At 40.9% G+C, this 24,019-nt stretch overlaps 2 protein-coding genes across 3 annotated transcripts; both read left to right on the top strand.

Annotated features, from left to right (window-relative positions):
* Nucleotides 1–1,265: 1,265 nt before the first annotated feature.
* Nucleotides 1,266–9,272, top strand: LOC310988817 (putative beta-lactamase-like 1; the record flags this gene model as incomplete). The annotated part of the gene is made up of 6 exons (XM_083975578.1): nt 1,266–1,396; nt 3,697–3,800; nt 3,892–4,049; nt 4,480–4,700; nt 7,662–7,767; nt 8,294–9,272. The coding sequence occupies exons 1-6, from the start codon at nt 1,291–1,293 to the stop codon at nt 9,270–9,272; spliced, it is 1,674 nt and encodes a 557-aa protein (XP_083831704.1). The 5' UTR covers nt 1,266–1,290.
* A 3,626-nt stretch (nt 9,273–12,898) lies between these two features.
* Nucleotides 12,899–16,476, top strand: trappc6b (trafficking protein particle complex subunit 6B). Of its 2 annotated transcripts, none has more exons than XM_083974998.1 (6): nt 12,899–13,145; nt 13,237–13,304; nt 14,413–14,530; nt 15,300–15,354; nt 15,535–15,628; nt 16,057–16,476. In XM_083974998.1, exons 1-5 carry the CDS (start codon nt 13,065–13,067, stop codon nt 15,606–15,608), a joined length of 396 nt encoding a protein of 131 aa, XP_083831124.1. In that variant the 5' UTR covers nt 12,899–13,064; the 3' UTR covers nt 15,609–15,628; nt 16,057–16,476. The 2 variants fall into 2 exon arrangements, with proteins under 2 accessions (XP_083831124.1, XP_083831123.1); XM_083974997.1 differs by having other exon boundaries at nt 12,900–13,145; nt 15,300–15,383.
* The last annotated feature ends 7,543 nt before the right edge of the window (nt 16,477–24,019 follow it).

Below are 24,019 nucleotides of genomic sequence, written 5' to 3'. Positions count from 1 at the left end.
CTACCAGGGAGAGACTTTCCTCTGTTCATGTGGCAGCTCCTCACCACAGTCAGAGTCTGGATCTGAGTCCTTCACTGTGATTCAGTACAAAGAGCACAGCCACCTGGATGGTCCTGCTGCCTCCTGGCCGGTGAGTAAAGTGATGGGGGAAAAAGTTGGAGGGTGGTCACAGGTGTCTCTCACTAATGTATCTATGCCATATTGTCATGAACATACGAGCATTAAGAAAATAAAGATAGCCTACTTTTTTGACATGCAAATATGGCCAGTAGGCCTAGGTGAAAAGCAGACTGTTTACACCTAGATATGGATACACAGGGGTTGGTCAATAGATTTTGCTCACATTTGTCAGGAACTTTATTAAAAAGTGGTGCATGTGGACATCTAGTTCATACGGTGGTTGTGTTGTGACATTTGCAGCGCGTTTTTCTTAATGTGTTATGTTGTGGAGTTTGCAGCACGTTTTTCCTTAATGTGTTGTGTTGTGACATTTGCAGCACGTTTTTCCTTAATGTGTTGTGTTGTGACATTTGCAGCTCGTTTTTCGTGTTGTGTTGAGTTTGCAGCGTCCTGGCCCCTCACGGCCACCGTAAGTTCATGACACAGAGTCTGTCATTCAAAATGCAGGCTACTTGTCTGCAGGCCACCATCAGACCTGTGTTCACTCATATCTGCTAAATCTTCATTCATTTCCAGGATACTTAACCCTGTGCTGAGAGGCATTTGGCAGCAGATGAGCGATGCGTGCAGAGAATTAACCCCCAGTGGATGTGAGATGATTTGATTGCTGAGGATGAGTGCTCAGGTTTCCACTCGGCAGTCCTCCTTACATTTGGCGCTACGGCTGAATCTCCCAGCAGATTATGATGTCACAGTGGCAGAGTGGGAATAGAAACAGCCCTTCATCTGGAGCCAGGGATCACAGTCAGGATTAAGTGCATGTGGGTGGTGGTCTGTGGCCAGTGAATGCTCAGGAGCAGTGGGGCTGAGCTCACACCGTCCTTTCTATTGACAACGCTGTAGTGGATTTACACTGTGTGAAGATGACACAAAGATGATGGAAGAACTCTAAGACTGTTTATTTCCTCCTTTGGTAAGATACATTATCTGTATTTTATTCATCTTGTTTCCAAACTATTACTATTACATGTCAAATCTACAGAAAACATAATTATGTGATGTGTGCCTGTAGCCTATATGTATATGTATATTAAGAAACAGTAGCCTAATTCTTTGACTCTGACTTTATTTCTAGACTGTGTCTGGGACTCATAACAGCCTTACAGCAACATGAAGGTGAAATGGACCATGCTGGGCATGGTTGTCTTCTTTCTGCTGTCAGTGGTCATGACCTGCTGTTTCTTATGGCAGTATCGGATGCCAAAGCTGAAGACAGGTAAAGTTTATCCAGCTGCTACAGATTTACACCCTCAGGCTTTTAAAAACATATAGTAGCCTATGACTTTCAAGTGTTGAAGTTTGTGAGCTGTTCTTAGCGTCTTGGCTGTAATTGCTCGTTTGTAGAAACTCTTGCAGGATTACATAGAGCTGGAAATAGTGACAGCAGGATTAGCTGCTCTGTTAAAGCAGACTTTAACTCCCGCTGAGAGACAGGAGGAGGAGGCAGGGTGTAGCGGAGCAGTGGTGCTCTGTATGTGACAGAAATGTGGAATTAAGGCTGTACTGTCTGTCTGTGTCAAACACACTGTACCTGAAGGAGGCAAGAGTTCAGAGTTATTTACCCCGTGCCACGGGGAACATTAAAGCAGGCCAACATAGGACAGGACTTCAGTCCAAATTAATTCAAAACTGTGCAATATTGTTTTGATATAATACTGTATATTGTATTAATAATATCATAATAATGTGGGCACTATCAACACAGTTCGACAGGCAAGGCAAGACAAGGCAATTTTATTTGTATAGCCCGTTTTTACAAACAGTTTATCTCAAAGGGCTTTACATGGCATCATAACAACATCCTCTGTCCTTAGACCCTCACATCCACTGAGGAAAAACTCCATGGAAAACCCTTTACAGCCATCTATTATACATCATGGCTGTGATGTGAGGGGCATCAGTGGCAGCGGTCTATGGAGTCTGTTGCATGTGGTTCTTGCTGGAGGGATCAGATTCATGTTAGTAAGACTTGGGTGACATGAAAGCAGGATGGACAGATTTGTCTCTTGCTTGTAGTGTTAATGTCATTGCAAAAGAGCCTCGTGTCCTCTGTGTTCTCAAGTTCATTGTGACATTTGTCATTTGCAAAACAAGAACGTGGAAGTGGAACATATTCTTGCTACACATGAATTAGCCTTTGGTACATGAGTGATGTAGCAGGAAAAATAACAAAAGGATCCACACACCATTGAGCTCCCATTTAAAGGGACAATGAGGAGTTTTGGAAAAGCGAAGTGTTTTCACACTACATTTATGAGCCTCCGCGCACCGTGAAATTCTTTGACTGGCGCAAGACAGACTCATGTTTTCATTCATTAAGAATTAAAGTCAGAGGTTGGAAGACGATCACATACCGTCGTAGTTCCCACCATAAACGGTGATTCGGCGGCGTTATTCTCATGACTCGCCACGAAACTGAAAGTAAAGAAACGCTGGTCGGCTCGCCCAGCATTTCCACCACCACTAATAATAACAAAATAACGATAGAGACAAAACGATATATTTATCGAAAAAGGACCCATTAACAAGTGGTAACGTAGATTCATCCACATTAACGTGAGACTTTTTTATAACCAAATAGAAACTCCTCGTTGTCCCTTTAAGACATTTATTAATCTGTGTGTAACGTTTCAAGACTACAGGCTCTTCTTCCTCAGACTTTACAATGGTTGTTGAAAAGGAGCCAGTTGAGGTGGTCTGGACCAGGGTTATAGTTATCTAAGACTAAAACTAAAACTAGCAGTGTAAAAAAACGAGAACTAAATAAAAACTACATTGAACAATGTAAAACTAACTGAACCTAAAGTAAAGTAGAGTCAGATAACATCAGCTTAGTTGTAGTTTTCTTAGAGATGTCTGAAGCTGCAGGAGGAAAACGCTACAGCTCAATATAGGACGACTTGGAGTACAACCCACAGGGAGATAAGAGAGAATGGAACCTGATGAGGACTGATGGGAACATTATGGGATGCAACTAAAAGGGAAAAATCCCATGTGGAAGTTGATCTTCAGAGGTCTGACAGAGACTTTCTCCTAAAACCTGAAAAACTAAAACTAAGACTAAATAAAAACTAGTCAATTCCTCACAAATAAAAACTAAAACTGTTTAATCACTTGTTTAACTCACTAAAACTAAACTGAAATAAAGAAGCAAACTGAAAAACTAAATAATAAACACTACTGAAAATGTTAAAACTATAATAACCTTGGTGTGGTCTTTTGGGTGCCTGGGAGAGGAGCCAGAACCCACAGGAGGGATAACGTATCCTGCATGGATGGAGTTTAAAGTTCTTAAACGAGTATAAAATGGGAAAGGGAGTAAATAGGGGAAATCCTCAAAACAGTCTCCAAGCCATCTGTTTCCTTCTGCTTCCAGTTTGTGTTAGGCTAACTGCAACAGCTCTAGGAATGAGTGCATCTCTGTGTGGGAAAGTTATCCAGGGTCCACTAGGAGCAGCCACAGCCATTTTTAATACTGTGCATCAACCTTGACGAGCCTTTTCTCCTTCTCCACAGAAGAGGTTGTAAAAAGAGCAACAGTAGAAGAAATGTGCCCTCTCTTCCCGGAGCCTGTGCCCCTCAAGCATCCTATAATATCCCTGAGGTTGGCCCTAGAGAAGGTGAATCTCTCTCAACATTAAATTCATGTTACCGGGTTTTATCATGAAGATAGTCTTGGTATAGTCATACTTTCACTGTTCCTCCTTACAGACGGATATACTCCTGAGATCGAGCATTCACAAAACGAGGCTGCCAGCCATATCTGCCATTGTGGTTTTAAATGACTCTGTTCTGTGGAATGGAAACTTTGGCAAGAAGAACATGAGTGACTCCTCTTCCTCTGTACCTAATGAGTACACAGTGTACAGGTGAGAGCAGATGTCATATGTAAGTTTAGAAGAGATCAACATTAAATATGACAGACATGACAAAAGGGAAGTGGTGATTTGTTTAAAAGCTAAATACTTAGGTATTAATATTATCCAGTCCTAAAAGCCGCTCAGCCAGTCCATAATATTAGCAGCTCCATCTGAATAATAATCATTACCACACATGAAGTAATGCAGTAATTCATCTGCTGGATATTGCAGGCTTACAATTAGAATCAGGGGTCATGTTTAGGATTAGACCCTCACTGTGCAAGCATCATATAGGACCTGTAATCAATGAGCCTCAACCACTCACTGAATGAAGTGCTTAATGTGTAAGGGGATAGTGTATATTATTAAACCACTATACATTTATCTAATAAGCTGGAATAAGCATGTGTTGTATTTACTGTAATCACTGTGATTGCAGAATTGCAAGTCTCTCTAAAATCTTCCCCACACTGATGCTGTACAAGCTGTGGGAGGACGGCCTGGTAGACTCTCTGGACGACCCTCTAGAGAAATATACAGACAACTTCACCATCAAGAACCCACTGGGGAAAAGTGGGGGGGCAGCTTCCTCATCAGCGAGGACCCTCAGTGATGGCAACCCGGGGCTCAGTCTGCGCAGGATGGCCAGCCAGCTCTCAGGTAATTGGTCTTCTTTGGTTCATCTTTGTCTGCATCAATCACCAGCATTGTCTGTGATTTATCCAACGGTGCTGGTGCTCTCACAGTCTACCGGTTACAGCTTGGCAGTTAAGTGCCTGTTTATACAGCACAGGGTGGAGGACCCAAAGGCCCACAGCTGGAGTAAAGAGACAAGGGGGGAAAAAAGGGACTGGGCTAAAGGCAGTCCAAGCCAACAAGACTAGAAAGCAGGTCTAAAGACAGGGTACAGGTACTTGGTCAGGTGACAGGCACAGGGTCAGGATAAAGGGCACAAGTACTTGTTCGTGGTATGTTGTCAGGATACGAAACAGAGGGAATATCCGCACACTGGATTAAAGCTCCTATTTATTGGATACTTTGTAACAGTTGTAAATGTTCCTTTAAGAACATAAACGTAACAGCGCCAGGACGTCACTGAGCGTCGCACCCCGTTGTTTTGGTCAGTTGAGAAGAAGGCTACACGATGAGTGGACGCCATTAGCTTACTGGGCTCTTGATTCTCAACTCAGCTAACAGTGAGTAAAGTGAGGCCACTTCTTTGTCATGTATGATAGTATAAGGTGTTTGGCTCAATAAAAGGGCAACAGTGAAGTCCCAAGCAAAGCATTTTTGTGGACATTACTTTTTTCCTGCTCACACCACTGACTCTCACTCACGAACTGTTACAACTTGCTTGCAACGTTTGGACCAGATGTGGTCTTCCTCAGACAGGTGGCAGGCATACAGGCTGAAGGCCTGATGACATCACACCTCTGTCATTAGTTGGATGGGCTTCATGTGGCCCTATATGGGCAATTACAGTACAGTAAATGTTACACAACACAATACACAATATACACAGACACACAGGTCAAGTGTTTATAAAAACATGAGATTATAGTCGATAAACAACAATACAACAAAATGCATAAAGTCTAAAGAACACTATTTGGAGATTTAGATACCAAATACCATTTCACAAGAAGGGCCTAATGTCTAAGTCCTCATCAAGGCCACTGGGTGACATGGTAGGCTGTTGAGGGAGTAGATCCAGTAGGTCTCCCTTTGAAGGAGTTTTCTTTCAGTGTCACCACCTCTACGCTGGTTCTGGATCCTCTCTACTCCTCGGTACGGCAGTGCGCTGACACTGTGGCCTGCCTGCGCTCATCACCTGATCTGATCTTGCTTCTGTGCTCACTGATCCTGGTACGTAATTCCCTGGATGTTTTTCCAATGTAAGCAAGGCCACATAGACGCCGGATCATATAAACCACATGTGTGGTACTGCATGTGATGGCTCCCTGAATAAAGATGTTGCGACCTGTATAAATCTCCAAATAGTGTTCTTTAGATTTGATTAGATTCTTTGCATTTTGTTATATTGTTGTTTATCGACTATAATCTCATGTTTTTGTTTATATCTTTTAAAAACTTGACCTGTGTGTCTGTGTATTGTGTATTGTGTTGTGTAACATTTACTTTCTGACCTCTGTGCATAGGAAGTGTCTTATAATTGCCCATATAGGGCCACCTCGAAGCCCATCCAACTAATGACAGAGGTGTGATGTCATCAGGCCTTCAGCCTATATATATATACTGTATGCCTGCCACCTGTCCTGCCATTTCTCTAGTTGCCTGAGGAAGACCACATCTGGTCCAAACGTTGCAAGCAAGTATCCAATAAATGGGAGCTTTAATCCAGTGTGTGGATATTCCCTCTTTTTCTTTTCAATAATCCCATGACTATCCGGCACCTGGCCTAAAATAGGCACTGGATGTGCACACAACTGCCATGTTTTACATTGTCAGGATACAGCATATTCTAAACCTAAATCTCAAATGTACTTAGATCTGTATTTCAACCACATGTCACTTATTCAGCCTTCACATACAGATAAATAGTGGGTAAAGATGGGTGGAAGAAATAATGGATATCTCTTCAATTCATGTTCATAACAAACCTGTTGTGGTGTGGCTGTGGTGGTTTGACTTCCCAACCTGGGCTCACCTTAACAGAGCAGCGCTATAATTACACTGAGCTGTGTCCAAAGATAGAGGTAATCAGCTCAGTGCTCTAAGATGAACAGAGGGGGAAGCCCTCCTACAGACTGGGGGAAAGTTCTCACTTGATCAGGGTCATCAAAGTCTCAAATGTGGACTTTCCCAACTCATATTCTGTAAAAGAACATTGAGAAAGCACAAATGAGTTCAGACCTAGAGCAAAAAAAGTCACCAACAACACCAAGGTAGTTTCATTTGGAATGGCTGGGAGATTTGGCAAGGACTGGATAAAGGTCCTGCTTGACCAGAGTTTAGAGCAGGGATGAAAAAGGGGTTTACATGGGAGTCATGGTGTAGCTAGAAGCCAGGTATCAAATCAAACTTCAAATTATACTAATCAAAGGGCCACTGTTGCACCATGGGTTGTGGTGTACGCGGATGGGAAAAACATAATGTCCAGACAGATGTCCAATTTCAACTAAATTTGTGGTTTATTTAAAGCGAGCAAACAAAGAACAAAGAAAATTCCTGTGCCTCTCCCGCTTCGGTAAAAAACCATTTGCCCAGCCAGGTGCATGCTGGTCCTTTACCGACAGCCTATATAACTTCAGGTGCCCCCCTACCGTGCCCAAATGAAACAAAACACAAATGATAAACAAGAAACACCTAAAGTAAACAAATAATAAACTAGAATACTAATAGAAATCTAATCATAATGAAATCAAATAAATTGATTAAGAATAACCAAAACTAAATACTCACTAAACAAAATACTAAACTAAACAGCACTAAATACTACAAATAAATAAATAGCTCCAACAAAGTGTTTGATATATATTTTTTGTGATGTCACTATTCTGGTGATCTGTACACTGTGCCACCTTGATGGACATGTTGGGTGGCGGGGTCTCATGCAGGGGTCGATATGGACATCAGTTTTACTCACTAATATTTTTACAGGGTTACCCAGAAGATTAAGGTCAACTGATCTCCTCTGGAGCGGAGACACACAGACCGCCCTGCGTCTGTTACAGGATGATGTCCTTGTGGCAAATCCCGGCACCAAGTAAGACTCTGTTTCCTTCCTGGGTTGTTCTATTTTTGTACCCGATGACTGTAGACAACCTGTGTTGATCCACAGAAGAGGGATGCTTTTGGTATTTTGTATTAGGGCTGGGACGATATGCTTTTCTCCCGATTCGATTCTTCTACGGTTTTTTGGATGGCGATTCGATTTAAATTGCGATTCTACGATATTGCCGATTCTCTCGATTTTTAGTCTGCATTTTTAACATTTATCTGCACACAAATACTGTAGGAGCCTATAAATGAACATACTCCATTATAAAGTGAACTTAAACCCTTTTCAAAACCTGTACTCTCTGTATGTAAAAAAGGCTAACAAATGCACATTGCACAATATTTATACAAAATTTTTTTTTTTAATTATCTTTAAAAAAAAAAAAAAATCAATTTAAAAATCGACAAAAAAGATATTGCGATATTTACGTGAATCGATTTTTTCTCCCACCCCTATTTTGTAACCAGGCAACTTGCTAACATCTTTGATGGTACTGTCTCTTTCTCCTCAGATGTCATTACAGCAATGTTGCGTTTTCCCTACTGGCCAACGTCTTAGCTCAGAAGGTGGCTGGCTCAGACTTTGAGAGCTGGGTGTCAGGCAACGTTCTGGAGCGGCTCAGCATGGAGGACACGGGTTTCAACATCACTCCGGCCGTTCAGAGGCAAATGGCTGTTGGCGTGTACAGCAACGGCCAGCCGGCTCCACTCTACAACCTGGGCTGGTACCGACCTGCAGGGCAGATGTATTCCACAGCAGCCGACATGGCCAAGCTCATGATGGCTCTGCTGGGCGCGTATGGTGGGACCCTGCTCCGCCAGGACACCCTGAACACCATGCTGACCCCGGTGTCGCGATGCCACAGCAGCTACTTCGCCAACTCCACCGGCACGCCGTGGGAAGTCAACGAGCAGTTGGGCTACGATGTGGTCAGGAAGGACGGTGACCTGGACGGTTACGCGGCCACCCTCTCCCTAGTGCCGCGGCTCAAACTGGGACTGGTGGTCCTGATGGCAGGGGTGCGGCCTGCAGACCAGGACCTGGTGAGGCAGGCCTACAGCTACCTCATCCCTGCGGTGGAGAACGCTTACAGGTATGCTCAAAGAACTCTCAGACCACCGCCTGACCCGGCTGCATACATTGGTTTTTTTACATATAGGAACATGACTTTCTATGAGATTAAGGTGGGCTCAGATGGAGTTCTGCTCATGCAGCAGTTTGGACCACAGGTGGACACTGCCGTGCCGTCCAAGTACCGAACTATTCGGCTGGACTTCCTGCAGGACAGGGTATTCAGGGTAGTGTTTGAGAGCCCGTACCCTTGCAAGCTCAAAGTTAACAGCGCCTCAGTCTCCCTTGAGACACAGGACAGACAACTCTTCAATTTTTACCCCTTCAATGAGAAAGGTGTCTCACCAGGGTTTGATTCCCCAGGACTCAACACCTACAAGGTGACAAGGATAGCTGGTAGACCATACTTTACTACATAATGACAGGAACACAGGGATTCAGCTCAGTGTTAAAGGGAACTGAACCAAACACTGCTCAGTCATGTCATACTCTCCTGTAAAGTTTCTGTGATTAATCTGAACTTGTATTCTAATACGATATTCTTCTCCTCATACCAATTTTACCCATTTTCTCGACTGACACACTGCTGTATAAGGTTCGATTAAAGGACAATGTGGCAGTATTCCACTTCTATCTATAAGTGCCTTCATTGTGACCTAGAAAAAGGAAAAACACTGTTGATTTAAATGTAAAGTGATGGTTACTTTTTTCAAGATCTAAATCCACTAGTGGAGCATGTAAACAGTGACAAGTTACAAGTGAATGAGCTAAATAAAACTCATATTGTATCTTACATGTCCTTTAAGTCTTTATTGGGTGGGGTGCTGAGTGGCGTAGTGGATTGAGCAGGCTGTTGTCCTCACTGTGGTTGGCCCCCGTTTGAATCCTGCATTGGGTGGCCCTTTACTGCATATCATTCCCCCTCTGTCTGCCTCCCTATTTCCTGTCTCTCTCTACTATGCTATCAATTAAAAGGCAAAAAATATACTTTTTATTTATTTATTTATTTATTGGGTGTTGATTACCAATTAAGTTGAAATAAGTTTTCTACGCATTTCTAACAGCTGCCCCCAGTGTGGCTTTGAAAATATCCAGTGAACACTCATACAATACAAACAAGCAAGAATCATTGGTCAGTGTAATATAAGTTGCTGCCAGCTGTAAGGTGTCTGGATGTGAATCTATGAGGATGACTCAGAAGTGAACACATAATATGTTTGGAGCAAGTCCACACGTAACATCCTGAACCAGCAACGTCCGTCCATCCATCCGTCCATCCATCCATCCATCCATCCATCCGTCCATCCATCCGTCCATCCGTCCATCCATCCATCAGTCCATCCATCAGTCCATCCATCCATCCATCCATCCATCCATCCATCCATCCATCCATCCATCCATCCATCCATCCATCCATCCATCCATCCAAATCAAATCAAAATCAATTTATTTATAAAGAACATTTAAAAACAACCAAAGTTGACCAAAGTGCTGTACAGTTCAGTGAACACAAAATTACAAAGTGCTGTACAAAATAGCCATGGCTGGGACAGCCAGAATGAAAAATGACACACACTTGAGACCATCAGGGACATTTAAAGGCCTGGGAAAACATCCATCCATCCATCCATCCATCCATCCATCCATCCATCCATCCATCAGCTATAGGCTATTGCATGCTTATACTGGGTTGCTGAAACCAGTCCCAGCTAACGTTGGTCAAGTTCAGTGTACACCCTGGACCCCTCTTGGTGCAAGCACTAAGCAAAGTAAACCCTCTCCCTAGCTACAACACGCATGCAGGAAGGGCATCAAGGTTTGGTGGAAACAGCTAATCTAAACCTATTCACTCCACCTTCAACTAATGCACAGTTAAGCCTCAGAGTGAGCTAACTTCCCTGCTAGCTCCCCCCTAAAACAGCATGCTCCGCCTGACAGAAGCACAGATGGTTTTGTGGAAATGACAGGAAACATTTCAGAATAAATGAAATGCTGACATTGATCTCTTTATCAGCAGAGGTTCAAATTAGGGGGTAATTCCTATGTTCCCACAGCCCTATGTTCCCTCAGCCCTATGTTCCCACATTTCTAACTTTTGTTGTTACTGAAAATTAGGCCCTATGTTCCCACAGCCCTTTGGTCCCACCATTGGTTGGGTTTAGGCAATGAAGAAAGGAGTTGGTTAAGTTTAGTAAAAAGACCAGGTAGAGGCTAGACAGGCCAGATAGATTAGGCTGTGGGAACATAGGCATGCTCCCCTAATTTGAATGAGTGTTCCAATCATTTAGAAAGAATTCAAATGAAGGGATTGATTAAAGATAATGTCCTCACAAATATGACATTTCTATAGCCTAGGTAAAATAACGAGATTAGCCCAATACTAAGCTAATAATTTATTTATTAGTCTCAAAGATCATAGATAGATAGATAGATAGATAGATAGATAGATAGATAGATAGATAGATAGATAGATAGATAGATAGATAGATAGATAGATAGATAGATAGATAGATAGATAGATAGATGTAGCTATTTTAAACACCTTCTCTTCACCTGTTTCAGTACCTTTCAAACAGAGACTGCAGATCTATCTATCTATCTATCTATCTATCTATCTATCTATCTATCTATCTATCTATCTATCTATCTATCTATCTATCTATCTATCTATCTATCTATCTATCTATCTATCTATCTATCTATCTATCTAGTCTGGACCTGGGACTCCTCCCCATCCCCAAAACTACCACTGATCAAACTCAAATGAGTTCAAATATGGCAAGTTTAATTTTTTTGTTTTGTTTTTTAGACTTTATATATTCAATGGTCTCCTTTCAATCAGTAGTATGTAGCTAACGACAGCTCTACAAGGAGTTTTCATGAGAGCCGATAGAGTAGGCCCCAGTGTGTGTATGTTTTTGTTGCAATACACAACACAACCCTGAAGCATGACAAACTCATCATCAACACTGCCCATTTGTTGTATATACATGTTTATTACATTTGATATTGCTATTTCATTATGTATAGGTTGTTCTTTTTATTCTTTGTGTTGTTATTGCCACTGTGTGTAATGCTGATGCATTGATGATCTATCTATCTATCTATCTATCTATCTATCTATCTATCTATCTATCTATCTATCTATCTATCTATCTATCTATCTATCTATCTATCTATCTAGTAAGTAAGTAGGCAGTTTGTTGTCCTCACAAAGTAGGCCTAAATGAAATAAATGTCTGTTTAATTCTCGTAATGGTTTGTTTTAAATGTGTAACTTTCTGTCTTGTGAAGCACAGAATCAAAATGTATCAATGATCATAAAAGTGGAGATGTAGCTATAAGTTTTTTTTTTTTTTTCAAAACTTTATTTAAAAGTTCCAATCACAGTCTGAACATTGACCGTGGACAAACAGTCAGGCATCAAGGAAGTAAATAAACAAATACAGTATGAGACATAAAGTGGATGAAGTGCATAAGTCATTACATAGGTAACATAAATATAATAAAATAAATGAAATTAAATAAAAGGAAGAAAGAAAATGGCAGGACATATTACATTTCTCCAAATATTTCTTCAATTATGTTAACAGTGTGTGTATACATTTTTTATTATCAATTCTTTTAATACATTCAAGGTAGTTCTTGAAATCAATTTCAAAAACAGGAAAGAAAGGTCGACCTTTTGAAAATTTGGTTTTATGTATGTGGAATTTTGCAATTAGAATAATCAGATTAATTAAGTGTTGCATTTTCCTATCTAGTATAACAGTATATCTTTGGCATTCAAATTAATTGGTATGTTGGAATGTGATGTGATGTAAGCTTCAAATTTTTTTCCAAAAAATCTGGGAAAAATTACATTCAAAGAAAAGGTGCCTAATCGTTTCCACTTCGGCATTACAAAATACACAAGATGTAGCTATAAGTTCAGTAGCAGTGTGACTGCAGTGTGACCTCCTCACCAGCTGGTGGCGCCACAGGCTCTCTGTGCGCCGCTAAACAACAACAATAACAACAACACGGAAGCGACGGGAGACTGTAGTGTGTGTTGTGTGTTGTGTGTGTTGGTTGTGTGTTGTGTGTTGGTTGTGTGTTGTGCTCCAGCTGCTGTCAGCGGTGTGTGTCCGTGTATCGGCCGTCAGCTGCTGTGATGGTGTCGGCCCCGCTGTGAGGAAGGAGCCGCTGCTGTCAGAGGAACAGGAACAACAATGGCGGACGAAGCGCTTTTCCACTTTATCCATAACGAACTGATACAGTACATCAGCAAGTCGTGTGAGAGCGGAGAGACGGTGAGGAAGCTCAGCTGTCCTATCACCTCTACTACAGTCTGTGGTGCTCGCTGCTTCTGTTTGTTCACTAGTTGTTCTGTCGTTCATTCAGGACAATGGAAGAAATATCACCAAACTGGAGAACATGGGATTCAGAGTCGGTCAGGGACTCATAGAGAGGTAAGAGACACACACACACACACACACACACACACACACACACACACACACACACACACACACACACACACACACACACACACACACACACACACACACACACACAAAAAACTATGGCTGACATGCAGACATTGTATTATAATTATATGGAAAGCACTTTGATTGACTTTGTTATGAAAAGTGCTATATAACTAAAGTTTATTATTATTATTATAATATTATTATTGTGTAGCTCGACACAAAACCAGGGAAAGCTTTGTTTTGTTGTTTTATTTGTTTGGATCCCCATTAGAGCACCGCTAGTGGTCCACATTTCAAACCAGTACATTTAAACATAGGACAATCTCAACACGAAAAAGACAAGTCAACAAAAACTTACATTAAATCTGCACAATCAGATTGTCATCTACATCCATTCCTATCAGTTTTAATTTCTAACATTTAAAGGGTTTAATTCGTTTCATGTGCACAGTCAAACTAACAAAAAAAAAGTCATATTTCTATATAGGCTATCTATAGAGCTCCAATGTCGTCTAAAACCAGGTAGATGAGTAGAACAGGATTACTTATGCAATCACATTCTGCCACCGCTGAAAAGTCTGTGTCACTGGATGATATTTTCCTTCATCACCATGAACACACACACACACACACACACACACACACACACACACACACACACACACACACACACACACACACACACACACACTGTCTTTCATTCAGTTGCACACACACACTTCAGTGCAGAGCATTGTTTTTCCTTTGCTCATCAAGTGTGTTGTACTGGGGGGCCACTGGGTAGCTATTTAAACATTTCACTTTCTGATAATCAAGACTTAAAGGAACTTCATGTGCTGCATGATCCGTCAGTTACAGGCTTTAGAATCATCCAAACGTTTCACCCCCATATGTGTTGGTTGTGAGTCAAGTTAGTGTAGATTATGGGTTATCATTTTCTCAGGACTGACTCAGTCTGCCTGTATGTCTCTGTATCTCCGTCTGCTGCACCAGTGTCACCTGTTGTCTGACTGTCACATGACTTTGAATCAAATACGATCTCAACGGATTAAGGATATAAAGCTTCTGGGCTTTTCTCTTTCTCCAGACTGACCAAAAACACTGCACGGTTCAAAGATGAGCTGGACATCATGAAGTTCATCTGTAAGGACTGCTGGACCTGTGTGTTCAAGAAACAGATAGACAACCTCCGAACCAACCACCAGGTAACACTGATATGATTGTTAAGAGAATGCTCAAATCAATTATTTAGTTTAAAGGGATAGTAGCATTTTTTTTAAAGTGGGGTTGTATGATCTACAAATAGCCCCTAAGTACTTTAATTGCAGTAGAAGACTCTCTGCACTCCTCCCGTTAGCAACACCAGCCCATAGCCCTGCCCAGAGATTTACAACATACATTGTTGTGAACAGACCCAAAGAAACGGCCTATTTTCGTGGCCTAAAAGAGGTTTTACCTGAAAAAAATACACAGTTCCATTGTTCGCTATAATATAATTTTTTCCAGCCCTTCAAAGTGCAGGAAAAACACAGTTTTTATTTGGACCTAACCAACTCACGTATCCCTCCGCCCAGGGTTAGCGCCCGCCGATCAGCAGTTGGTTAGGTCCAAATAAAAACTGCGTTTTTCCTGCACTTTGAGGGTCTGGAAAAAATTATATTATAACAAACAATGGAACTGTGTATTTTTTTCCCCAGGTAAAACCTCTTTTAGGCCGTGAAAATAGGCCGTTTCTTTGGGTCTGTTCACAACATTGTATGTTGTAAATCTCTGGGCAGGGCTATGGGCTGGCGTTGCTAACGGGAGGAGTGCAGAGAGTCTTCTACTGCAATTAAAGTACTTAGGGGCTATTTGTAGATCATACAACCCCACTTTAAAAAAAAATGCTACTATCCCTTTAACCTGTGTATTCCAGTTATTACCTTTGTGTAGTCTGCTGTCAGCAGCTGTTCTGATGTGTGTTGTGTGTTTCAGGGCATCTATGTTCTCCAGGATAACAAGTTCAGACTACTGAGTCAGCTGTCAGCTGGTAAACAGTACCTAGGACATGCCCCCAAGGTGCTCCGCCTTGATGCATACATCTGACTGTGTGTCCCAACCGGGTCCATGACTCATCTGTGTGGCCTGAAAACACTTCCATTGTGTTTTGTGTATTTGCAGCACATGTGTTGTGAAATGAAGGACTCTGTGTCTCTCCGTCTGTCTGCAGTATCTGGCCTTCACCTGTGGTCTGGTGAGAGGAGCTCTGGCCAACCTGGGAGTGAAAAGCATTGTGACTGCTGAGGTGTCCGTCATGCCTGCATGTAAGATGTATCACTTGTCCATCATTCAGAGACAAAATGTCCACTCTACTCAAGTCTTCGTCTAGAACAAATCATTCCACTAAAAGTGCTACCTTGCATCCAACAGAGCATTTGAAACAGTCAGTTTCAGTCTTTTTGAAGGGTCCACTCCCATCCCACTTGGGTGGAAGTTTGCTGATAAGTTTCAGTGTTTTACATCACCACATGTTATTTGGCACTCTGCAGTGGAGGAATGTATTTAGATGGATGGATGGTTATGTTTTTAAAATGTGGGGGTGAACCTGGAATGATGATCCTGATCTGCCCTGTTATTAAGTTGAAGTGTGTAAATTATGATTAGAAAACATGGAAAAGACATTTTGAAAATATAACTTACCTAAGTGTGGACTAATGCATATTTTCCTAATGTTGTGCCCTTGTGTTTCCAGGTAAATTCCAGGTCATGATCCAGAAAATGTAGCAGCCAGCCCAGCACAGTCCACTATCTCTGTGTTTTGTCTTAAATGCAAGTTAAACCCATGTTCAGCACTAAAGTTACTTCTCTACACTTTGAAGATGACAGGAATGATCGACAAGTTTGTGTAGACTTGAACACTTTTACTCACTTTACAATGCCATAATGATTATTTCTGAGAATGATTATAATGTTATTTCTTTTATATTAATGTACATGTCTCTAAATAACTGTATGTGTGAATGTGAATTGCCATTATGGAAGTGCTTTGATGCCCCCTGGTGGTACAAGAGGAAACTTCAAGCAAACCGTTTGAATTGATGCACAGTAATAGAAGGTGTTGAACCAATTAAAAATATCTTTGATATTGATACTTATCAAAATAAAATATTGATATCTATCAGTAATTGTGTTATGATTTGTCATTCAAATACTTTTTTTAAACACACAAAATACGTTAAGCTGTCCCTTTTTTTGGCCCATTTTTGTTTACCATTACCATTTGTTTTACCTATAGTGAACTTAATTAGTTAATTTTCAGTTCATGTTTGTTGTGGCTGTATTGACAAAAATCATTACTTAAAGGTGTACAGAAAAGAAAATTGAATTTAAGTCCACTCTGGATCATAAAATTAGTGTAATAACTCATCTTTTAGACGATGTAGGCCAAACTTTGCGCAAAATTCTATTTTTGAGTAAATCCAGGATGAAAGTGTGTATTTTTTTTCCCGCATTGGATAATGCAGGCGCACGGATTATACGTCAGCCTGTACACGATTCATCAGCCACTGATATTGGATCCGTAATCCGTCATTCAAACGTCTGAGACACGCACACACACACCGAGCTCGGTCTCGCCCCAAGCTTTGAATATCCCGCCCGCTCGATAATGACCAATCAAATTCGTTTTCCTTACTCGGGTAAACTAATGTTGCAGCTCGTGACAAACAGGACAAGCGGCCATTTCTGTACACCTTTAACAAAGAGCTTTTTTCTCTGATCTGGAAACCAGTTTTATGGATGTTTATTGGCAACAGTTGCCAGGGTTGTGTGTAGGTCTGACTGAATCACAACGAGTTTCAGATGTTTTTTTTTATAAAATGTGAGTTTTGAATATTGATATTAGACCACATGCCATTCATCTGATAAGTGGTAGAGATCAGTTAGAGTGTGTGGGCTGACGGAGTCATCGCACGAGAAAAAATTCAAGCACATCCTTGCGGCTGGATCTCATCATCAGCCTTTTTGCTCTGGCAACTCTTCGAATAAAAGGCCTGTCTAACATCTGGCTCATTAGACCTGCAATGGAAATACTTTAACTGTTAGATTGTTTTGGTTTTTCAGCACGTACAGGACAGACTTAAAAAAAAAAAAACTCTTGAAGGCAAATGTCACGTCTCAACAGTTAAGTCTCTTGTCTTTTTCCCCTTATGTTTCCATCTGTGTTTCCTGTTATAATTTGAGACTCACCTCTTGTGTCGTTCCAGGTCCCTGTAGGCTACTTCCTGCCCTTCTGTGTGACTACCTGAGCCCACTCTGATGTCTTCAACCTGTGTCCCATTGTCTCCCAGGGTATTTATTAGTTTGAGTTTTCCCTTCACCCGTGCCAGTTCCTCTAGTTCAGCCGTTGTCAGCGTTGTAGCCTTTTGCTACGTGCAAATTTAACCTATTTCTGATCAAGACTCTCTGTCTCTGTTCAGCCATCACAGCAAACTCCCTGGCTAGGACAGAAACTTCAGAGCTGCAGCTGTTTTGCTCAGTCAAGTAAACCACAGTGTGCTCCGACAAAGACTCTGTGAACTCTGTGAAATTCAAACTCTCACAGCCTGGCGAACTCCTTCACTTTACAGGCCATGACACCACTTACAGGAGTATCAAAGCAGCATCGCCTCCTCATGCCAACTCCAATTCCTACGTTTTTGCAGGAATAAAAATTGGAGCACATTAACCTTGATGATATTCTGTCAGTTGTTACGGTGGCACTCTTCCCCCAACAATTTTCAAACATCCTTTGGCCAGTCTAAAGGGGCTGTACAAGTAGATCTTGTGTAACCACTTGTTAACAACAACCTCTCATCAAGAGATTTAAAAGCTTAAAGAAATTATGACTGACGACTTGTGTGTTGTTATTTGCCATAACCACACAAGCCATTAAAAACCCAGCGACATAAGGACAAGGACAACAAGAACTCATGCAAATACAATTAGGCTTATAAATTATAGTTCACGGTCGTCACACATTTTTTGGTAAATATAATAAATGTTTCGGTAAAGTAGCCTGCGCTAAAGTAGGATTTAGTTGTCATGGTTACATGAATATGTTGAGGGCTGTGGAATAGATAGATAGTCAAGAGAAGTGATGAGGTTTTTGACCAGAATCTCAGTGTGAGGCAGGAAACAAACAGTGATTAGCTTTGTGATGGACATGCATGATCTGATATCACCAAGTAATTAACAGCCCAGGAGCTGTTCTAACCAACCGGTTAGGGTTAGAGTTAGAGTTAGGGTTAGGGTTAGCATTAGGGTTTAGGGTTAGAGTTAGGGTTAGTCCTGGGCTGTTGATTACTTGGTGATATCAGATCGTGTTGATGGACATATGCCTTGTCAGTGTATCCATTCAATACAACCTGGACAGTAATTGAACTGGATATGTTAGCTAGCGAAAGTCGCTAAATCAGCTGTAGGAACTTATTCATGTGAAAAGTAATTAGTAGTAGGCTATGATTTGTTGTCATCAAAGATGTACTGTAGATGTCTATTGTCATATGTTGCAAGAGAAGACATATGGCTCCTCAAAAGTGTCATACTGAAACTGTATTGAGTATAATGTTAGGGGAACACATAGGTATACCTCTATGAAAGCCTCTACATGTCTTCTTTTTGTCTGCTAGGTTTTAAACTATACCAGATTTTCAGCCAAACACCAGACATACAAAACAACGACAACAACAAAAATATCCACAGTACAGTACAACGATCGTCTGAGGTCTGAAAACACGGCTGCCTAATAAGGTTAATAATAAAAGCAGCACTTTCAAGAGGAAATTGAGATTTAAAGTCCTCAGGCTTCCGCTGTGCCTCAGTGGCATTCTGCTAGGTGAGATGACCTTTGACAACACAGAAAATAACCTCAGAATGAGCTGTTTACACCTGTCAGAATGTCATACAGCATGTTACTGGGCTTTCCCCCCCGCTCAATGCTTCCTTCTGTAGCCTATGGGTGTACCATTTGAGGTTGTTGATACTGAGAACTGACTGAGATGGTGAGTTTACACAGAACAATCATTGTGACATCAGGAAATAATATTTCCGAGGAGAGTCAGACAATTAATAATGAGACATATATATTACTGAAAAGCATCTGATCTAAAACTAATAGTTTCATAAAGGCTTAAACCTGGGGTTTTACTGACGTTCCAATTGTAGATATCACATGGAAAGTTTTTTGAGTGGTTTGTGGAGCCTCATTTCAGGACAGTATTTGTTAATTTCTACATAATTTCTGAGACCATGGTGCCTTCACTGTAAAGCTAAAGAAAACGATGTATTTCTAAAACGTCCTACATTTGATCAGCTCTCACTGATCTACAGACCTGAGTACCACAGGACAAAATAGATACATGAACACATAGAGACAGGAGAGGGAATTGCATACACTTTATTTCTATCCTATGAATACAGTATTGTAGCAGTGGTGCAGCAATAGCAATCAATGGTGTAATAATTTAACACTAACCCTTAAAGTATCATCTACATGTGAGATGATGTATTTGTGCATTATATCTTGATCCACTATTTTATTTTTAGAACTGTTCTTTTGGTATTTATGATTGTAATCTGTATGTACTTTATAGTACAAGATGGAATTCCATCTTACCATAGAAAGTAGAACCACCACTGTAGTTTTCAGTCAGAGTAAAGATGTTATAAGATGATGAACTGATGCCTCCTCCAGCCGCTGCTGTCTAATACCATACATGGTAATGAGTGTGATATCTCCTGTATAGACATGCAGACTAATGTAAGTGTAAACTGCATACAGTTGTTTTAAGGTGGGGACTATCTGTATTCAAGCAAAGACATGATGTGTGATTTCAGAATGATTTTCCTGCTCCAGAGAGAAACCTGCTATTCATGATACAGGGAAACTGTTTTCTGTTTTTTGTGTCACATGAGGTTTAACGCAAAGTCCTAGATGTTAAAAAGATGAAACAACTCAGGTTTCACAATCTTTATGTGAAGAGATGACAGGGCGATGTCAGATAAAACCATTGGTTCATTTAGTTTCATCATTATTCAGTACAAGTCTAAGGGTTTGTCATAGAGATACCACAAGCCCAGACATGAGGTGGAGCAGAGAACAAGACTGTATCATCTGCATAGAAACGGATAATGGAGAATGGATTCTCAGAGTTTCAGGTCGGAGTGTTTTCTGGTGGTTTCTTCCCCTGCCGGACCTACAGTGTTTTTAGCAATGGTTTTTTGTAATTTGGAAGCTCAGGAGTTACGTCATGAATACCATGCCACCTTATCATTTATAGAGTGGTGGTGAAGTCCGCCCTTCCGTTTCCGGTACATGGGTCCTCAAAAGTGAAAAATTATCACTGAGATTCAATGGGTAGATAAAAAATATTTTCTGGTCCCGTTTGAATTGTGCCATGGATTTCACATGTTTGTGATATTGAAAGATAATTTTTCACGCAAAGAAAACGACAATTTAGCGCAAAGGTTTTGTGTGAACCCACTTTGTGAACTACAACTCTTCACTGCTCTCTACGCGAATTATATAGGCTACGCCACCGCCTGCACTGGAACTCTGCAACAGACATGGAGATCTTTCTGCTCCACTTCACCGCCTTTTTCCAAGGGTAGGATAAGAGCATGTGGAGAGTTGAATCACTGTGAATGGAGAAGGAAGGGAGGGAACGGGTGTCACATACGTCACATAACATGTTGTCTTTCTCAACAGCATTTAACTGAACAATGGCACAATAAACGATCAAACTCTTGACATGAAAAAATATAATTTAAGCCTATAAACAACATATCTAAGGCATAACGACTGGGGGATCAGAAAAAATTATTATTTTCTCTCCATTGAACACCATTCATTTTTTACGCTCCGAAAGGTCCTATGGGGGTGCAGCGGAAGGGGCGGGACTTCGCCACTACTATTGGCATTGTTCAACTCAAACAGTTCAGAACACATCAAAGCAGATGATTCCAAAGACAGGTGAGAAAGAAAAAGCAGTTACCGGTTGTGAATTATATTTTATAGTTCATGTGGCCAACAGATAACAAAGAATATAGATCCATGAAGACCTAGTCTATAAGTACAGTGGGAACATGCTCCACAGGAAATAGCTACCTAGCTCTCCTGGAGCCCTTACCTATATTCCAACACCATGTTTTGTGTTAAAATAAACACTGTGTTTAACTACATTGTTTAATCAGCTAGTTAGGCTCCAGATATAAATGATTAGAGTACAAGGAGTCCAGGGTGCATGGCCCAAAGCCCCACACAACCTACAACAAAATACAGAAGACGAAAAAAAAACAGTGGGCTAATAAAAGAAAATGTAATTTGACTGGGAAAGTCCCGTCACCAACTGCTGTGATCCAGCAGTAAAAACAGTTCCTGCATTTACATGTCACTGGTGTGAAATACAAAAACCGCAAACAAAACTGTGAATAATGAGAATAGATGATGATTGATTTATTGGTCAGTAATACTAATAATAATCTTCAGCAAAATAACTTGGTGGGCCTTGTGGGTTGTGAGGCTAAAATGTAGATGTGGTCTGACAGACAAAGAGAAAGCATTAGATAATCTGATGACTGTGTAAAACAGCCATGTCCCCACAGTCAGGCTGTGGCTGAGACATTTGACACACAGATGAGGAGGAGTGCAGGGAGGATGGTTTCTACCAGAGGCAGGTCTGTGGTGACTGTTCAGGTCCATAATTCAGTGACGCTTTTCATCTCATACACATCCGTTGGAATTAACATAAAGAGGAAGATGAAAATGTCTGTTTTCTTTGAAATTCAGAATTCAGGACTCTGACTAGACTCTGACCTCTAATGAAACACATGCAGGGCTGAATCAGCTGAGTCAGCCCTCGCATCCCGCACCTCAGAGAAGGAAGGAGTGAATCATGGCATTGCAACAATATGATTTTCACTCTGAATCACGCAAAGTGAGAGGGCACACATCATTTACAGTATATATGCAAGTCTCCCATGTCAGCAAGAACTGCACAGAAGTGTTGCCTCGTTCTTGTGTGCTCAGGGATCAGAAAGTAGAGTAGTCGTCTGAGCTGTTCTCACACTGTAGATATTCACACGAGAACAGGGCTCGGCTAGGGAAGCTGCCGTCTCCGAGCTGCACGTGCAGACATGATGCACAGTTTCCAGCATCCACGTCGCTGCTGTTTGACAACAGATCAAAACAATTGAGCATCTAAAGATTTCAAAGTCAATGAATGACTGAACCCTGACACCATCACCTTCTGTCTGCCTCAAGTCCTCTCCAGTTTCTATGTGAACAACAAAGAATTCAGCTGGAGATGAATGAAGACCAAGATGAGTCTGTGCCGCAATTGAGAAATTGTGAAAAAGGCCTCGGTAAAATCAGCAGTTTGATTCATTCATTCATTCATTCATTCCCGGGACAACCTCACAAAGACACACCAGACAACACAAAGACTCACAACAAAAGACGGACAGTGTCCTCATGCTGGACAGATTCATTTATACCAGGAGAGCACCCACGTCCTGGAAAACTGTCCTGCCTCAAACATCATTCACAAGGTTATGAAGTGTGTTATGTACAAGTATACATGCTCAATAGACTTCACAATTACAATAAATGCAAAAAAAAAAAAAAAAAAAAAAAAACACACACAAAAAAAATTCAAATCGTACATTAAACTGCAAAGCTTGCTCCCTCTATCACATATTTCTTGGTCCATTTTACAAATATTTGGTCTTACTTATATCTTTTTAAATGACTTTATTATATTATATTATATTATATTATATTATATTATATTATATTATATTATATTATATTATATTATTGCAATTGTGAATAATTCTTATAGAAATTATAATAATATATCTTCACCTTAAAATTGAATGATTTGTGTTACGATACTTTCGGTCGCATTGAAGACCAGAAGTCACACTCACATACACATACACATACACATACACATACACATACACATACACATATAGCTCACTCACTCAGTTACCCTTCTTGGAGCTGTATGATATCAGTATCATACATGGAGGCTCATTAAAAAACTAAATTCTCAGTTTCCATTGTGTATAATCTGTGTGCGTGTGTGTGTGACTCTGTGGACGGTCAAGTTGACTGACTGCAATGGTCTGAGATGGAAGTGAAGCAGATATGTCCTCCTGTGCTGTTCTGTGATGAGTCTGTGTAGAACCTGAACGTAACGTTGTGTAACGTGTGTGACTGTTGGTGAAGCAACAGAAGGAGAGGGCAGGGAAATGACCATGAATCATTCAGAAGAAGAGAAATGCATCTTTTACATTAAATGTGTTCTTTACATTCATGTTTAAAAGAAAAATCAAAGCTATGTAAAAAAAGACAACCCCTGAAGGTCATTCTACAGCTCAGAGGAACTTGTTTGTCCTTTTTGTACTTTCCAACATTTATTGACACGTGTGTCGCAGTGTGTTTGGAAAGTGCTTTTGTTCACTTTCTTGTTGTGTTGAGATTTGCTGAGCGCACAGGCTTCAGCTTTGCTGCGTCTCGTGCTGCTGCTGCTGCTGCTGCTGCTGCTGCATATAAATAGTGAGTGTGTAAGTCACAGCTCTGATGTCCTCCTCCTCTTAAGCTGCCGTCAGGTGAGTGGACACCTTTACTCTACATTTATCACTAACCTACAATTAAGAATACTCTGAAA

Source organism: Trachurus trachurus, assembly GCF_905171665.1.
Source record: "Trachurus trachurus genome assembly, chromosome: 7".
Taxonomy (NCBI): Eukaryota; Metazoa; Chordata; class Actinopteri; order Carangiformes; family Carangidae; genus Trachurus; species Trachurus trachurus.
Note: the sequence above shows the minus strand (reverse complement) of the source record. Positions and strands in the feature narration are given on the sequence as shown.

Excerpts from the sequence above, each read along its gene's own strand:
- trappc6b (XM_083974997.1), top strand. The coding sequence starts at position 13,065 with ATGGCGGACGAAGCGCTTTTCCACTTTATCCATAACGAACTGATACAG. Across the intron at positions 13,305-14,412 it reads GGTCAGGGACTCATAGAGAG|ACTGACCAAAAACACTGCAC; the intron begins GTAAGAGACACA and ends CTCTTTCTCCAG. Across the intron at positions 15,629-16,056 it reads GGTGTCCGTCATGCCTGCAT|GTAAATTCCAGGTCATGATC; the intron begins GTAAGATGTATC and ends TTGTGTTTCCAG.